General features: G+C 42.1%; 1 protein-coding gene across 4 annotated transcripts in view; it reads right to left on the bottom strand.

The window, feature by feature from the left end:
• Positions 1 to 2960: 2960 nt before the first annotated feature.
• The window catches only part of Actr6 (ARP6 actin related protein 6 homolog), a 20068-nt gene continuing 3629 nt past the window's right edge, over positions 2961 to 19399 (bottom strand). For all 4 annotated transcript variants that reach the window (XM_005358187.3, XM_013350403.2, XM_026784552.1 and 1 more), the window contains exons 4-11: positions 18061 to 18184; positions 16918 to 17053; positions 16750 to 16806; positions 12683 to 12781; positions 12520 to 12598; positions 7752 to 7923; positions 5863 to 6001; positions 2961 to 3498 (exon numbers count right to left, since the gene is read on the bottom strand). In XM_005358187.3, coding sequence (XP_005358244.1) covers positions 3369 to 3498; positions 5863 to 6001; positions 7752 to 7923; positions 12520 to 12598; positions 12683 to 12781; positions 16750 to 16806; positions 16918 to 17053; positions 18061 to 18184 — 936 coding nt within the window. In that variant the 3' untranslated portion in view covers positions 2961 to 3368. The remainder of the gene's footprint in view (positions 3499 to 5862; positions 6002 to 7751; positions 7924 to 12519; positions 12599 to 12682; positions 12782 to 16749; positions 16807 to 16917; positions 17054 to 18060; positions 18185 to 19399) is intronic.

Genomic DNA, 19399 nt, shown 5'->3' with positions numbered 1-19399 from the left:
GGTCGAGGGTGGACGCGACAGTGGTGGATTTTGTTGTTGTTGTTTCAAGACAGGGTCTCTCTGTGTAACAGCCTTGTCTGTCCTGGAACTCGCTCCGTAGACCAGGCTGGCCTTGAACTCACAGAGCTCCATCTGCTTCTGCCTCCCGATTGCTGGAATTAAAGGTGTGCACCACCACCGCCCACTACCAGTTTTTATGACTGATTAAAGCGGATGAATGCAAGGCTAAGAATTGAGTATGGAAAGGGTGTGGGGTCGGGAGGACCACTCAGTGATGTGGGAGGGTCATCTGTCTATGTGTTACTCTCATTGGTTAATAAAGAAACTGCCTTGGCTTTTTTGATAGGGCAGGATTTAGATAGGTGGAGTAGACAGAACAGAATGCTGGGAAGAAGGGAAGTGAGGGCACCATTCTCCGAATATGGCATAGGTTACACAAAAAAGAAAGCATTGTGTAATCATATTTCTGTCACCAGTCACGAGGAAAATGGAGTATAAAATATAAGTGCTTAATAAACACCCTGAGTTTATCTTCTTAGACAAAAGCTGTTTCATTGGTCTTGAGTGCTTAGATTCAAGCTCTTCGTTAAAAGTCTAGAGGAGACATACTTATGAAAGACCATAGTGAAATCCATTTCTTTGTATGCTAACTTTAAAGTTAATCAAGGGATGAGAGATGGTTCAGCAGGAAAGGGTGCTTGCTGTACAAACCTTAATCTTAGTTTCCATGTTTAAAAAAGGCATGACTATATACCTGTAACACCCGCACATTAGGGGCAGAGAGCAGAGGATCACTGGGGTTCCCTAGCTGCCAGCCTAGCTCCAGGTTTGGTGACAGATCCTGTCTCAAGGGGATGCTTATGAAGAGATGCCAAACAACCAAAGTATAGTTAGTGCACGGTACTGATGCCACATTAAAGAAAGAAAAAGACTCTTTGTCTTGGGATAGTTAAGAACAACTGGGAGCACAAATTTGAATTCTCCATTTCAATTTCCACGGTGTCACCCTCCTGTCTCTGTTGTCTGTTATGTGTGTCTTTCTCATCTTTCTGGTGTGTATATGTCTGAAGTCTATCTATGGTAGGTGGGATCTGCCTTGCTGTCTGGTCCTAACAAAGAATTTTGTTCTGTGGTTATTGAACAGCCCAGAAAACACAGTATGAGGAAAGAATGCGGATTTTTTTCACAGAAAAAATGTAACAGTTTTATAAGGGACTGACTCCTACTGACCCAGAATTGCACGCACAGATTCAAAAAAGGTTATCAACCTAGAGTCACGTGATGGTTCCAAAATTTATGGAGGATTTTTGCTTACTTTAAGATTGTTTTCAACCTATTGACCACTTTCAGTAAATGATTACCACAACACACAATGTGCAAAAACTACACATGCACACACACACACCCTATTCTAAGTCCGGACATGTCAGAGTAAATACATAGTTAAAGATTAAAGCTAAGCTTTTAGCTTAGGTTGTAAAAGCTGTTAGGCTGTAAAACCTGGTACGTCCAAACATCCAAGGCTGGTTACATTGTTTTCTGAAAGGCCAGTTAAACAAGTTGCATCTGCAGTGGGGAAATGGATTGGATACATAGTTTGAAATGGTCTCAAAAGTTAACTTTTAACTTGGTTGCAATGCCCGGCAAAAGCTCAGTCTCTGAAGGAAGTGGTCTTCCCAGAAAACCATCCCCGCGGTGTATGTTGTGAAATACCGTGCCTATCTGTGCATAAGCGTTTTTCTAGGGAAAGACCCATACTATCACCCAGATTAGCAATGGAGATTGGGACTGGGCTAAGGACAACATTGTGGTCTCTTCGGAGATACAACAAAGGTCCAAATTGACATATGTGTATATATTTTCAAACTGTTTTTACTTTGTAGATAAATTATTACTCTACTATTCCGCAAGTTCTGTTACAATAAGAACATTAAGCTATGGGATTTGTGTGTTTCTCCCAGCTTGAAAAAGAAGCAGACAACAAAGCCTGATGGTGCATTGACAGTGGAAGATGAACTCTACCTGTGTGTGTGTGGTTATTTTCAGAATCAGGAAGGTCAACTCTGAGAGGCTAGATCATCAACCAGGAGAACACTGCAAAGGTGCTGCCATTCCCCCACCTTACCCCTCCAGGAAGGAGCAGGAGTCTCGACATGAACTGGTCGAGAATTGTCATCGCTACGACTGACAGACCCTTCGGCCAATACTCTATTACCCTGCCGTAGGATCCACTGCTTTGGGCAAATATCTTCTCTTTGAGCCTCAGTTTTGTATTTTCAACTTCTAAATTAAAGTTATCCCATCTTTGACCAATTAGACCCATATTGTCACTGTCTTGTGTGATGCTATTTGGGGTAAGGGATAAACAAATATCTAGTCACCCAGATAGGGAATGGACAACATATCAAAGTAACAATATTGCCAAAGTCCAACCTCATGAACCAATGAGTTTATTGGGGTTAATTACAGGAATATGGGTGAGGGACATATACAGGAACAGGGATATCTCCGGTAACTATGTCACTGAAAGCCCACCCCAGCCTGTCTGACAACTCAGAAGAAGCTGACACCTTGGAGTGCTCCACATGACTTGCAGGTAAGAAAGTATCTTCTCAGCAGGCATTACTCTTTACACATGCTGGGATGGAAGAGGCCTTGTGAATCTGCTAAGTTTTAGGGACTTTTTGAGACTTTTGAGTTGCTTGCCTTTTAAGCCTCTTTAGTTCAAGATGGCATGTTTTAACTCAAGAAAATCGCCAGCTCATTCCTTATACTGGAGCGTGGTTGGCAAGTGTACTGTACTAAGCTTCGTATCTTAATGTTGACTGTGGGTCACATGAGAGAACTTCTAAAACACAACACTGTGTTTGTAGAACAGTGGTGACCACAAACACTACAAATATCTTCACTCTTTCAAACTTTTACTAAGTAAAAAATGAACATTATACATACATACTTAATATTGGTCTTTCCAACTTTATTATGTACAAATAAGAATAACAAATTTTAAATAAAATACTTAGTTCTAAGAGAACAGAATCTTAATGGTCTGCAAATACTTTAGTTGATCACAGTCAAAACTACACAAAAGATCTCTAGGCCAAACTGACTGGTGAGATAACAAAATCTGTGTTTTCAAGTATGAAGAACTAAACATTTACTGTCTCATGACAATCTATTCACAGAAACAGTGCAGGTTTTGTTATAGTAGTCTAACTACTCAAACGTGGACTGAATCACTCTTAGAAGTCTGTGAACATCAACCATGACTCAGAATATTTATATAAATTGAAGACTTACGATGAAAAATAACAGTCCTTAACCTCCTCTAAAAGGAACTTTGAAGTTAAACTTTCCAAGACTTTCATTTAAATATCAAATTTCTCTTCACAGACACTATGTCCATTTTCTTCATAATCTTCTCTTGTAACCACCATATCTTCAAAATCATCATTTTCAGATATCAATTTTCCACCTTCCCAGGAGTAAGTAATAGGGCTGCAATAGAGATCACATAAATAAACACAGTCACCAACTGATGGTTTATAGATCAAATGTTGACTATGAACTACAAGACTGCAGGATCTACTCGACGTAGCGAGTCTCATTTATGGTGTAGACATAAACTCTTCCTCATCAGTACAGACCAGTGGATTGTTTCCCGCCAAGTCCCCTATTTTATGGTCCCTCTACTTCTATGAAAACCCCAGAACATAAACAAAAGCTGGAGAGGAGTAGGCGGAAAAATGTTCTAACTTTGGCCCAAAACCAAAGCCAGGATGTGTTAACCTACTGATTCTCACAGCGAGCCATGGACACTATGGGTCAGTCCCACTTTGGAGGTAGGAACAGGAGGCTCCAAGGCTACCCTGCCCCTGAGCTGTACTGTGGACCTAGCAACCTTCTCGGCGCCACTTTCAGTCTGTACTGCTGCTGCTACAAACACTGCTGACAATCACACAGAACAGACAGGAGGTAAAATCTAAGCAGAACACTCCATTTGGCTCTGCTGTCTCCAGCCACCAGTGCTTTGTGCTGACTCAACTCTACTTCCCCTCTTCCCCAGCTGAGATCAGAGGAGGTAAAGAGAAATGTCTCACCTACCGCATTTGCAACCTTTTATTAATGGATTATTTATGTCTTTATATTTGTGCCTGCATTTTCCTTCTGAAAGGAAAACCGTACAATCGAACTAAAGAACAAAAGCTATTCTGGTCGCTCCCTTGGTCTCAGACGTGTATGCGCAAGATGAAAAACCCAGCATTAAGAAGTACATGAACGCTACTGCTGACCAAAAATTATTCCAGCATCTAACAATTCTTTAACTGTTAACAACAATTACAACTACAAATGGAAGTTTTATAGGTGGTGAATATCCGTAATCCCAGCACTTGGGAACATGGACATAATGATCGCCAGCTCAGGGTCTGTTGGGCTACATATCAAGCAACACTAGGTCACAAAGAACAAAAACAAAGGAAAACAAAAAGCAATATCTATGAGAGCCTTCTATAAACTACTACAGGCTTGGAAAAATACTTTGGTATAAAAAAAAAAACCTTTAGATTTAATTAGACTAGGATCTTATTTGTAACTCTGCCATTAACACTAGGCAAGCTTTGAGGTAGCCATACTATGGTGGTACACACTTTAATCCTAGCACCCAGGAGGCAGGAACAGAGGCAGAGTAACGTCTACACATTCGAGGCCATCCTGGTCTAAATAGTGAGTCTCAGGCTAGCTGGCGAGACCACGTCAAACAAACGAAGAGCTACTGTTTTGGGCGGTTGATATAGCTGACTTACTAGACAAGTTCGTGCTACCTCAGCCTGAAAACCTGAATTCAATCCCTGAGACATATGTCAAGATAGGAGAAAACCAACTCCACAGAGTTGTCCTTTGACCTCCACACACAAGCCTGTAGTGCGCGCGCGCGCGCACGCACACACACACACACACACACACACAAATTAAAGACCGTCTGATTCAGCTAACAACTGGGCTTTACTCTGGCCACTGCGGTGAACTGACCACATGATCAGGGACTCACAGGCCTTCTCTCCCCAATGTCCAATGCTAAGCTCTGAGTAAGACAGGATTTGAAACCATTCCCACAGCTCTGTAGTTCTACCTTAACCGCTCATGTTGAAATTATACTATCTGCTCTTTTTCATAAAAAGCATAGTAGACATTAAAAAAGATTTCTCTTAGTTTGTTGTTGTTGTTGTTGTTGTTTTTTCCAAGAACAGTCTCACACAGACCAGGCTAGCTTCAAAACTGCTATGTAGATGAGCTCTTGGCATTAAACTCCTGATTCTTCTATCTCTAAATTCCCAAAGCTTGGATTACAGGCAAGCACCACCATACTTGACTTCACAACAATTTTTAATTAAAAAACAAAAACAACATAAATACCCAGTTTAGTTAACAATAAAGGTTCATTAAGAACATTTAGAACTTAAAAAATTCCAAAAGATACGAACGGATATAGCTTATCTTAATAATTCAATTCTTAAACTTCTCTTCTTCAGAACTCATCGCAAGATGGTACAGCAAAAATAAATCTAGTAAGAATTCGGCTTCTTCACCTACAGAAGCCCCAGGAACCAGGACTGACACACGTGGGGAGAGCTCATGTTACTGATCACCCATCACGTGTCACATGTGGTCGGCATGTTACATGTCATCTCTTCTAACTCACTTACGACTTCAACTTTCATTTTTGAGAGAAAGAAAACGAGGCTCCCACTGGGGAATAAATCTACACAGAGCCAAGCTGTGAACTCACATCTCCCGCAAGCCACCCTCCCGCAGACCACCTTCCCGTAAGATGGCTCTGCTCCTTTACAAACCAGCACTTACTTTTCGGGCAGCACGACAGACACATCATAGTCTGTTGGCGTCAGACAGCGGACTTCTGAATAAACCCGATCTCTGAATCCTGGGAAAAGTGAGTTCCCTCCTGTCAAGACGATGTTCTTAAAAAAATGTGGCTGCATTTCTTTAAAGGAGAAAAAGAAGAAAAACAGTGTTAGAAAATGTACTTGTCCCTGGAAAGGCTCAGCTGAGCAGGCAGGCAAGCAGCAATCGGGGTTAGGGCTGGGAAACTACCCTGGCATCCATTGTTAAGATTTAAAATTCTTTGATTGTTTCACTACTGAGATTTTCTTGTTGCTACTGCTGAGACAAAGGCAGGACAGCCTCGTTTCTAGAACACTGGGGTTATGGACATGCACCAGCACACCTTGCTACGCTTCAAGATTTGTGATAAGGCAATAATTAACACTGGTGGAGACACTCAAGACAGCAAATATGCCCTCACAAATCCTTAATACAAAAATTCAGGGTGGGTGAACTACTGACTACACTGGATCACATTTATCATCCTTCTCTCCTCAAACTGCGGGGGTCACCTTCCTTGGTATTTTTAACTTGTTAGTTCAAATTTCCTGTTCTCAAACTAAAACCAATTTATCAACTACATAACACTTACCGTTGATGGGGAAAAATACTCAGTCTACAGCCTTTACATACAGAGCCTAGGTGTGAATGAATTCTAAAGGTATGTGATGGCCGACACCAGGCATCATACAGTGAACCGGTACTAACCTACAGAGCAGTCAGAAGTGGTAGCATATGCCTTTAATCCTAGCATTACTCGGGAGGCAGAAGCAGGCAGATCTCTGAGTTTGAGGCCAGCCTGGTCTAGAAGAGCTAGTTCCAGGACAGCCAGGGCTGTTATATAGAAAAAACCCTGTCTCAAAAAATAAAAAAATAAATAAACAAATAAATAAATATAAAAGGAAGGGAGGGCTGGAGAATTTACTGCTCTTGCAAAGAACCTGGGTTTAATTTCCAGCACCCATATCCAGCAGTTTGAAACTGCCTGTAGCTCCAGCTCCAGGGCATCCAAAGCCCTCTCCAGCTTCTGAGAGCACCTGCATGCATGTGGTACACATAACTCATACAGGCACACATTCTCTCTCTCACACACACAATCACACACACCTTTAAGGTAGGAAGGCAGGATAGAAAAGAACTCTGTAACCCTGGGACACTAATTACTTATGCTTCAGAAGAGTGCAGAAGTCACCATGAACACTACTCCACTCACCTCCACTCATTCATTCTTCCTGTGTGTGCATACACATGGGGGGGGGAGTGGCATCAGCGCCACAAAGCAAGAGTAGAGGTCAAAGGACAACTTATGGTGTTGGTTCTCTCCTTCCACCTTTTCATAACTTATGGGGAATTAACCCAGGTTCTCAGGATTGTACACACAGGCCTGGGCCATCTTACTATCTATATTATTAAAAGTAAGCTTGTACGTTATTCTATAAAATTGCAGAATGAATAAGTCATTTTAATTCTGTGCAAATTTGGATTAAAACTTTCAGTTGAGCCTTGAAGTGCATGCCTATGATTTTAACATTCAGAAGCTGGAGCAGGGAAGTCATGATTTCTAGGCCAGTCTGACCTACAGAAGAAGGCTGTGCCTCAAAAATAAAAAAAAATAAAAAAAAAAATAACCAAACTTTTCTAAAATGAATAGAGCAATTTAATACTTATGAAAGGATGTACTGATGCTTAAATAGACCACAATGACTTTTGCAAAATACAATTTATGACCCAGACCAAATCGGCCAAGAACTACTCCAGTGCATTCCAGGGTCTGGAACTGTCTGCAATCATACAGGAGCCAGTGTTTGCTATGATTTCTCTTCAGCATGTCACTGGAATCATTAACGTACCTTCAGGGAGGTTTTGAATCGAATAGACAATAGCTTCTGGGATCCCCATCTCCTGAATGCCGATGTCAGAAGGGTTGAAGAGTATTTCTGGAACAGCAAACCTCTCGTTGGCGAGGCGAAGAATCTGCTCCCCAGATTTATACTTGCCGCTCAGCACCATCTCTTCTCTCGGCTTGAAGCAAAGAAAGACAGAGAGTTAGGGCTGCATTGTCGCGCTCACATGACCAATGATAGTTAGGAAGGTGTGATACTAGTAGAGGGACCATGTTCTTATTGGAAGTCTCAAGAGTCTCAAAAGTTAGGAAAACGTTTTCACTCCTTACAACATACGTGGTCCTCGACCTATCATCCTCATCGCATGGCCACTACCTAATACAGCACACACGACCTGGTATATGATTGCTATTCATAAACTCCTGCACAACGGCATGCAAAATAACACATGCCATTCACTGCATTAGACATCTGCTGTGCATGATTCCACAAACTTCATAGAACACCAAGACAGGCATATTGTCGTTTCATTCATGATATAACTAGGCCTACGAAGGTCATGTGACTTATTCACGCTCTATCACACCAGCCCAAAGAATAGCAGAAATTACATTCACAGTGTAACCAGGATAAGAATGGTTCAGTTTGCTAACATTTGGGAACACTCTGCTCATAACATAAATTTTAAACAAAACTTTCCAGATAATTATAGAACATTACTAGAAAAACTATAAAGCTATAAATATAAACCACTTCTAATCCAATTAAATAATCGTTGTAGTAAGAAAAACAGTACCATTCTCCATAGAAGAATGATCACTTGTCTAAGGTGGAATGGGAAATATTCTTTATAAATTTACAAATTAGCTTACAACTAACATTAAGCCTGGTATGGTATATACGGCTGTAATCCCAGCACTTGGCAGGCTGAAGCAGGGGCGCTATGCAAGTCTGAGGCCAGCCTAAGCCACAGTATGAGACCCTGGCCCTGTTCAAAGCAAAATGAAACTAAACACACACATGCATGCACACAGACAGTAGATTCAGCTTATGGATAATTCATTTTGTCGATACTGGACAATACCTGGGACCAGCACGGACTGGAGGACACAAAAGGTGTTTAGTTTATTTAAAGCCCTGACTCACAGAAGAGGATCAGGCTGACTGACCAGATACCTAACCTGGGAAAAGAGCCAGCACTCAGTGTACCTGCCGAATGTCGGCATTAGCCGTTAATTTGTAATCTCCAAGTACAAGTCTTTTCTGCTGAAGAGTACAATTCCAGAACATTGTTAGACACAGACAGATGAAGAGATTTTTCAAGACCGTGGGATACTGGTCAGCCAAACCCATGACTTACTGAATAGGCCTCGTACATTTATTTCCAGGACCATTAAAGAAACTATCAGTTTGTTTCATATGATTCTACAGAAAGTGGTAATCATTAACGCTAAAGGAACAGTCTCAGTTTAGGTCTGACAATTCACACCTTAGCAGGCAGCCTCTTTCTGAGAAGAAATAAAATTATATTTCTGTTGTTTGTCATTGATATTATTGACCTTATCTGTCTGTATGTTATTGTTCCTTCTACCAGCAGGAGGAAATCAGCACTTTTGAGTTTTCCCAAATGGGAACGGCCCCACAGGCTTATAAATGTGAATGCTTTGTCGCCCGAGAGTGGCACTCCTGGGAGGCGGAAGTCCGTCACTGGGGATGGGCTTAAGCCAGGCCCAGTGTCTCTCTTCCTGTCGTCTGCAATCCAGATCTAGAACTTTCAGCTCCTTCTGCAGCACCATGTCTGCCTGCTGCCGCCATGCTTCCCACCACGATGATAATGGACTGAACCTCTGAACTGTAAGGCAGCCCCAGTTAAATGCTTTCTTTATAAGAGCTGCCGTGGTCGTGGTCTCTTCCCAGCAACAGAACACTGACTAAGAAGCTAAGTATGACGACCCACAAACATTTCTGTCATTACATACAACGTTTTTCCAATTTCATCAATATTTGTTTTCCTAGCAGGAAACAACAAAATGAAGTACTAAAGAAACTCAAATTTTATAATTAAACTTACTATAGATACAATAACATTCACATAAATGACTAAACATGTATAGAGGATAAATTTTAACATTAATCAATGAAGAGTAAACCATTCTTTTTATAAATATACTTATTGTAATAGCTAGTCTAGCAAGAGCCCAGTTCAACCAACTTTATATTCTCATCTGATAAAGTGTATATTACATATGAAAATTACTAACAGTTAGTTTGGGGGGCTAGGAAGCCCTGAGTGTGTAAAAAGTGGATGAATCTCTGAGTGAGTGTGTTCTGTGGACCTGACGCAACCACAGCAAGAACCAATGCCTCAACACATGAGTTGGAAAGGCAAAGCCTCCCCCATAAGGGTCACGGCTGGAAAGGCAAAGCTTCCTCTGATCCAAGCAGGACTCTTTCCTAAAGACTGACCACTGTGTGCAAAAACCAGCAACTTCCCAGCGGGAGACAACTGTAACAGATGCCTCCAGCTGAGACTCCCTGTCTCCTCCAGCCCTGCTGTAATAAACACGCTGGGGCTCCAGACTGCTGTGGCAGTTGGTGCCACTCCATCAGAGAGTGTACACAGCCCACCTGACCCAGCTGGATTTCTGCACCTTCTCCACTCCCTTGCCAACCCACTCAGGACCAGGCACCAAGCCACAGAGTCACAGCGAGTTAAAGAAGTGCAAGCTCTAACTAGACTCTGTTCTCAAGGTCACAGGTCAGCAGAACCTGCAAACAATCATACACCACTCCCCCAACACCCCGCAAAGAGAAGGAGTAAAATACTGTTCAACCGTGAGAGCGACTCAACAAGGCAGGCCCACCAAGCAGGTGCTGGTCAGGAAGAAACTGGCAGAGCTTAGTCCCTCACAGCGCAGGAGAACAGGTCTTAGAAAGAAAAATTCCTATTTTACCATCCCCAAGGATGAAGAAGAGAAAACATACAGATGTTAATATTTATTTACTTTTTAAATTATGTGTATTGGTGTGTCAGGGGAATATGCACAGGGATGCAGGTGTTTAAGGAGGCCAGGGGCCTCAAATTCGCTGAAGCTGGAGTTAGAGGTAGCTGTGAGCCAGCTGGCATGGGTGCTAGAATCGAACTCAGGTCCTCTGGAAGAGCAGTACATGCTTTTAACCACTGAGTTCTCTCTCCAGCTCCCACCATACACATACATTTTTAATCTCTCCTGACTCTGTGATTTGTCAGGCTGGGAGGAACTAGACACCACTGTGACCTTATGCAGGCCCCGCCTCTGTGGAAACAGACAACTTTACCGCTCTATCTTACGTTCTCCACAGCATCGCGTTGCTCTTAGGATTGTGACCATAATTAGACAGAAACGTGTAGATGATCAAGTGTCTGAGACAGCTCCACAGTCTACACATTTAGGGTAATTTTCCTCTGTGAATTTCAATCTGTATTTGACCTCTGTAGTATGGGAAAATTTTCAGGCCTGCTAAGTACAAACACTAACATAAAATAAATGCCCATATTAAGTAGCTTGATGCAATTTACAAATAAGTTATCATTCCTTTTTAAACAGGAGGCTCATTGCTCACCTGTCTTATGAAACCACGTAAACATAACTGGGTTAGCGTTGTGGTCTACTTAGACTGAAGGTGTGCAAATCTTCCTACAGACTGCTTCTTACTGAACACTACATGCTCATCATGTAGTCCTACTTAACTTTCATTACTATTAATTACAACAATATATTAAAAATGATCTTCCCTATAGCCGATACTGGGGCTGTGCAGTTCCCCGCTACTCTAAACGGATACTGTCACACCTTACACTTCTCAGCAGAAAATGTTAACTTTCCAAGAGTCCTTCACAAGCCATTAACTAGAAGGTCAGCCTTCGGTCAAACACAGAGCCTCCTTTTCCTGGAAATGGTCTTGACATTCAAGATGAACTGGAAGGTGCAGTGGAGTTCGCCCGCCCTTCGCTACACCCTGATTCCACAGGAACCACCAGGCGTCAGTTCAGTCTTGGATTACCCACGCTCATTTTCACAACAGGAAAAGAACCAATTTCTGACTGGATTCAAACTCTTTTTCCTGTTGTTGTTTTGTATTTCGGGACAGGGTTTCTCTGTGCAGCCCTGAGCTAGCTTTGTAGACCAGGATCTCTAACTCAGAGATCTGCCTGCCTCTGCCTCCCAAGTGCTGGGACTAAAGGTGTGTGCCACCACCACCGGGCTTAAAACAATTCTTAAACAAATTGTTTCATATAATGTAGACAATGACCTGTTTATCTCTAAGACTTATCATGTATGCTATCATCTGACTTTCTTTTCCTAGAGAAACTCATTAATTAAATCTATCCACGTGTGCCTAAAGAAAAGGCTACAAAAGGGCTGCACTAAAGAAGGCTGTCACCGTAAGACCTGTCCATTCAGCTAAATGTGAAATGCTTTGCAAATTGGGTTGATGCTGTCACTTGAGGAGATATTATGCAAAATTTTGTTTTAACTACCTTACAGGGGCTGGAGAGATAACTCAGCAGTTAAAGAGACTGGCTGCTCTCTTCTAGAGGACCCAGGTTCAATTCCCAGCACCTATCCAAACAGAGGCTCACAACTATCCATAACTCCAATTCCAGGAGATCTGACTACCTCTTCTGGTTTCTGTGGGCACTGCACATGTATGCTTCCCAGACATACATGTGAACAAAATACCCACATACACTAAATAAAAATATGAAACCAAAAAGAAATTTAAAAATTACCTTACAAAAGCCCTTTTTAATTGTACTGAAGTCAGGCAAAACATAGTCAATCATTACTGTATTATCTTCTCCTTTTAACCTGAAAAACAAAATATTTATCAAAATTAATTGCTCACACCACCTGAAGACTAGCTTCCCGCATAAGAGATTACATTATACATACTTGGCGATATCCATGTCTCTGTAAAAATCCTGAGACACATAGCACACGTCTTCTTTCACTTGATTAATCACATGGGTTTCATCCATGACATGCAGCTGCCTAACAGACAAAACACAGACGATGCGAGGGCTGGCAAGGGCTTCAACACGCTAGGACTCCTGCCTTCAACCTTATGAGATGGGTTCGGTCCCTGGGACCTACGGCTGGAAGGAGAGGATCAACTCCCCCAAGCTGTCCTCTGACCTTTATGAAGGCATGCTCGTGCATATTTACCACCCATCCCCCCAAACAAAATTAAGTGCAGTTCGTAATAAAGCTAGAAATGAGAAGCAATTGAACATAACCTTAAAGCACCGTTTAAGTTCCCTTTAAAGATTTATTTTTATTTTATGCGTATGTGTACTTTGTTGGCATGTATGTCTGTAAACTTGTGTGCAGTGTCCAGAAGAGTACTGGAACTAGAGTTATGAACAGTGGTTGGCCTACAGGTGGGTGCTAGCAACCAAACCAGGGTCCTTTGGGAGAGCAGCCAGTGCTCTTTACCACTGAGCCATCCCTCCAGTACCTAAGTCATTTTTCTAGGGCTGGAAAACACACAAACACACAGACAAAACAATCCAGAATTAATATAGAAATGGTTTTTAGGAAGCATTAAATACTACATTTCTTAGTGTGTGTGTGTGTGTAGGTGTCTAAACAGTCTTACAATGTTGTCCGGGTTGGCACCTGTCTTAGGGTTTTTTTTTTGTTTGTTTGTTTGTTTTTTTGTTTTTCGAGACAGGGTTTCTCTGTGGTTTTGGAGCCTGTCCTGGAACTAGCTCTTGTAGACCAGGCTGGTCTCGAACTCACAGAGATCCGCCTGCCTCTGCCTCCCGAGTGCTGTCTTAGGGTTTTTATCGCTGCAACGAAAACACCATGGCTGAAGAGCAAGGTGGGGAGGACAGGGTTTACTCGGCTTACACTTAAGCGTTGCTGTTGTCATCACTGAAGGAAGTCGGGACAGGAACTCAAACAGGGCAGGATCCTGGAGACAGGAGGTGATGCAGGACAGGAGGTGATGGAGGGAGCTGCTTACTGGCTTGTTCCCACTGGCTTGATCAGTCACCTTTCTTATAGAAGCCAGGTCCACCAACCCAGGGGCGGCACCACCCACCATGGGCTGGCTAGGCCTTCCCCCATTGATCACTAGATAAGGAGATATCTTACAGCTTGGATCTTACTACGGCATTTCCTTAACCGAGGCTCCTTCCTCTGATGACGCTAGCTTGTGTCCAGCTGACACACAAAACCAGCCTGTATAGTACAGGACAGAACTATGTAGCCCAGACTGGCCCTGAGCTCATGGAAATCCTCCTAGGTCAGACTTTTAAGTCTGGGCCACCATGCTCAGTTTGAAATATTAAATTCTTGAATGTGTAAACCAAGTCTTAACCTGACAGAACGTCCTCACTTTATCATATTTCATCTGTAAGTTGTTCTGTAGAGGACAAGTGTCAGGTGGTCTTTCTGACCAGAGTGAACCGCCCCTCAGTCCATCGGAACGGACTCTCACCGTGGAGCCTTCTCGAACACTGCCTTTTCTGATCATCAAGTATTAAGTGTCAGCACGCAGGACATAGAACACAGGCCATCTGATGAGTAAAATCGAAGACAACGCACAAAATGGGATTGTTTTTAATGAGGTCCCTTCCTTCGGATATTTGTCTTTGCACACAGACTTTATTATACGCTATACGACCTGTAAGTTTTCTTCTTACTGGTTGATAAATAAAGCTGTTTTGGCGGGAAATCCAAACAGAGATATATAGAGAGTAGGTAGTCAATAAAACACCATGTAGTCACCGAAGGAGAAAGATGCCATTACACTACCAGTAAACCACAGCCTGTGGCAATATATGGAATTACAGAAATGGGCTAATTTAAGATGTAAGACCTAGCTAAAAATACCTCTGAGCCACTGGCCAAAGAGTGTTGTAATTAACATAGTTTTTGTGCGATTATTCGGGTCTGGGCGGCCTGAAAATGAATGTGTAGTATCCATTGACAGTCTATTTTATGTTTTCATTTAAATATGATCCCAGGAAAATTTTCCTATGCTAGTATTTCTTTTTGTTTGTGTGTTTGCAGACAGGGTCTCACTGTGTACCCCTGGCTGTCCTAGAACTCACTGTGTAGACCACGCTGGCTCGAGCTCAGAGATCTACCCATCCCTGCCTCCTGAGTGCATGCACCTCCATGCCCAGTTACTTTGCCCTGTGCCACTGGCCTATCGCTGTACAGCCAGGCCACAGAGCCAACTTCTGAGAACTGAAGTCAGAAGGAACCTCCCCAATGAAATCGATTATCTTGCATACTAACTACACTAACTCAAAGCTGACCAACGCAATGCCCTGCATTTGCTTCTAAGATTTATGGCTAGCTCAGTCCTTTGCATTTCTAAAGCTTTTGACTATATATGAGATTTAAAGCTTTCCTATACTTAAAAGCCATCAAAATCTCTCCTGAGGGCTACTACGATGGCTTGGTGAGCAAACAGATACCTGCTGGGCAAACACCACAACCTGAGATCAACTGGAGATCACACGTAACAACAGGAGAGATAGGACTCCACAAAGCTGTCCCGACACCACACACACACACACACACATAAATTAATCTATTACCCTGAGAGTGGTTCCCACACAGGAGGTGGAGTACAGACAATGGATGTGGAGGCGCTGCTGGGCAGGGGAAGTGATTTCTAATGCTCTAGGACACCAGGACGACTATAGTCCAAAATACTTCCGTTTTTCAAAACGGTCAATAAAGATTTTAAAAATTCCCAACCCAGTGAGACAATGTCTGTGGTGATATTCTAATTATCCCGATCTGATCCATACATTGTACACATAATTACATACATAGAGACAAATAATGATATATGTCATCTACATGTATTAAAATAATACATTGTGCCTACTATTTTATATGTATTTAGCTAACATATATAGCTTTAAAATGTCATTTAAATTTATTTTTATTTGTTTATTATGTGTGTGCAAGCAGACACACACAGGTGTGCCATGGCATGGGTGTCAGAGGCCAACTCTGTGAAGACAGTTTTCTCCCCTCATCATCAGGTCTTGGGGATCAAATTCAGGTTATCTAAGGTTTGCAGGCAAGCATCCTTACCACCTGAGTTAACCTTCCTTGTCAGCCCAAAATGTATTTCAGAAGAACCTACCCTATCCTTCTGCTTCAGCTGCTTCCTGAAGTAGTCACAGATGTGGTCAGGTCTATGTTTTACTGTATTGAACTCACGATTTGCAAACTTTACTGTACACTTCTACCCAATTACTTTAAGTTGTTCATGGGAAAATATATACTTTGCATACTGTTGCTTTTGCTTTAAATATTTTCCTGTGTGTATAGTTTAAAGTCTTTTATGGAGGATGTAGTTCCGATAGCATCTCACTACGTACCCCAAGGATAGCCAATGAACTCACTATGTTGCCCAGACTAATACTGAACTCTTGATCTGCTGGCCAGGCCAAGTGCTGGGATTATAGGTATGTGCCCAGTGCCTGTCCCTGTTACCCTACACCCTCAATTGTCTTAACCTTTTTCTCCTTTTCCATTTGCTTCTTCTCACGGCTAGAAAAGGGAATTAAATATCACAGCACTCTGAAATCAAGCCCAGATGACCTGGTCCAATAGTACATAGTATTTACATAATCATAATATTATGAACGCTGTTCACGAGTTTCGAATTTTTAGACTTACACTTTAAGAAAGGGGAGACAGGCTTAACCACAGCACAAGTAACATGCTATAAACTCGGTAGTTAAGAAAAGTTATAAAGCCAGACAGTGGTGGTGTGCACCTTTAATCCTTGCATTCCGGAGGCAGAGGTAAGTGAATCTTTGTGAGTTCGAGGCTAGCCTGGTCTACAGATTGAGTTCAGGACAGTCAGGGCTACATAGCGAAATCCTATCTTAAAAATCCAAAATATAAAAAGGAAAAGAAAAGCCAACCTCTAGCTGGGCGTGTGGTACCGCATCCTCCCCAAGTTCAAAGTCAGTGATTACCTGTAGGATATGATCTCTTTTAGATGGTTCGTTAAGAGTTTTCCACCCACATTTATCCTATAAAAGGAGAGAATTCAACTTTGGTTCAGTCATCACACACTTCATCCTAAGATATAACAGGAAACTGACACAAGATGAGAAATGAGGTAAAAACCACACACAGCTCACCGAATAATCGCTTCCTTTTTCTTTTTACTTCGGCAGTAGGGGACGATGTGTGTGAAGGAGTAGCCACTGTCCACGATGATGCAGCACAGCTCAGAAGGATTGTCGCGGAAGTATCTGTGTGCACTCAGGGCGCCGGCTGGGCAAAGGGTGATGGGGGAAAAGTGAACACACGAAAATACACTATGACTTTAAACTAATAAGGAAAAGCAGTAAACTAAGGCAAACACAAACGACAAAAACTGCCTTTATGCCAAGAGTGGTGGCGTGCGACTTTAATCCTAGCACACGGGCAGTGGAGTTCCAGGGCAGCAAGGGCTACATAGAGTGACCCTCTCTCCAAACAAACACATGACAACAGAACCACATGAACAATAACAAAAAAGCCTTTAATTTTTAAGAAAATTGTGAACTCCTAACAGTATTTATAACTCTCTCTTTTCTAGGATTGACTCACCGACTAGTGTATTTATGTTTTCTGAGGCAGGGTTTCTCTGTGTAGCCCTGGCTGTCCTGGAACTCGCTGCGTAGAGCCGCCTGCCTCTGTGTCCCCAGTGCTGGGATCAAAGGTGTGTGCCACCACCACCCGGTTTAGATTTTATCTTCAATTCCATGTATGTGTCTGTGTGTGAATGTGTTTGAGAACCAGTGCCTGCCGAGCCCAAAGCACTGGAGTTACAAGTGGGTCCTCTGTAAGAGCATGGGCACCCTTAAACACTGAGCCTTCTCTGGTCCCTCTACAACTGTCTTCAGATCTCAATGTTGAAACTTTTAAAACTCACACTTACACAGTAAACGGGAAAAGAACACGGCCTTTCATTCTGTCACTCTGGCCTTCTTTGGGAAGGTGAACGAGCTAGAGTCTAACTCTATAGTTTTCGGAGGCCTGGAACTCACTACTTAGCCACTTTTTTCTTCATGGCAGACTGTTACTCGATTGCTCAGGCAAACTGTAAATTCTCAATCCTGCTAGAATTATAGACCTGGGCCAATGAGGCCAAACTAAAGTTCTATGCTTAAAATAAAAATTCTAGGTTTTATTTCCTTCAGAGCTAAAAACTACACCTACTACTCAGGATCTTAAGTTTCTTTGCCCCATTCATAACCACACTCTGAGTGAAATTTCAATAAAACTTTGTAACTTACCATTCACTCTTAACACTGCTTGGAACTGATATTCTTCAAACAGAATTTCATTCATTGACTCTTGAATTGAAGTGAAGTTAAAATATGGTTCTGTTATAATAATATTAGTATCTAAGAAATCAACCTATGGGGGAAAAAAATCCAAGTTTTATAATCTATATTGACAATCATCAAATTTGTTTCATATGTGTGTGAGTATAAAATAAACAAAATTATCTAATCCTTGTATTACTAATACTGACAGTAATCCTCATTTAATACATGAACTGAGTCACAGAAAAACTATGTTACCCAGGTTCATATGGCCACTTGGGGCCATAGCTAATATTTGAACTCAGAGAGTCTAGTCACAATCTTACCTTAATAAGATAAAAACGTAGGCTTGCCAAAGTGTCAAACTTTTAGAGACAAAAATAAGGGCAGATGCAACCCAATTAGTGCAGCCATTATTACTTCGTTATTCACAGAAAAGAAAAAAAAAAAGGCAAGAAGTTTCCAGAGACCTCTCTAGAGAAAGGTCTGCAGGAAACTCAGCAGGATTCATGGCTGTGTCTGGTCTCTTCTCCTTTCCCTTTCCATACTGGCAATTCCAAGTTCAGGATCTAGGCCCAGGGCACCCTCCCCAGGGACGCCCTTCTCATGACTATGCTCTGACTGTGTCTACAAGCTTAGCCAGGGCTCCTTGGTCTGCAGTGCGAGCCTGAGTGAAGGAGACGGTGGTGCAGCTGCCTGGAACTTAGGCGTCTCAGCTGGATTTTCCCTTGGGCTTTCTGTCCTTTCAACACCACAGTCTCGAGGGAGATTAAAACTTGAGCATCCTCTCAGCCGGGCTACATTTACACTATAGCTGTTAAAAACCATATATAATCAGGGCTGGAGGAAAGGCTCCGTAGTTCAGAGCACTGGGTGCTCCTCCAGAGAGCACCGGTTCGAATCCCAGCCAGGGGATCTGACGTCCTCTTTAACTTCTATGGAAAGTATATGCCTGTGTTGCACAGGCATAAATGCAGGTAAAACACCCATACACACAAAGTAAATTCTCCGCATCATGGCTCACAACCATCTCTAACTCTAGCTCCAAAAGATCCTTCCATGGCTTCTGTGGGCACCTACACACACGGGGCATACGCTCACACAGATAGACACAAACACACACACACAAATAACAAATAATAATACAAATCTTTTTTTAAAAAAAAACCATAAAATTCTTATAACTGCCATCTATTCAGATGTGTAGGCAAACATATCTTTTGGTTAAACAGAAAGGGTATGTATAGGTCTGCATATGTATGTATATGCATGTATATGTATGTCTATGTCTGCATATGTATGTCTA

This window comes from Microtus ochrogaster, chromosome 24 (genome assembly GCF_000317375.1).
Source record: "Microtus ochrogaster isolate Prairie Vole_2 chromosome 24, MicOch1.0, whole genome shotgun sequence".
Lineage (NCBI taxonomy): Eukaryota > Metazoa > Chordata > Mammalia > Rodentia > Cricetidae > Microtus > Microtus ochrogaster.
This window is presented reverse-complemented; position numbering and strand designations above follow the sequence as displayed.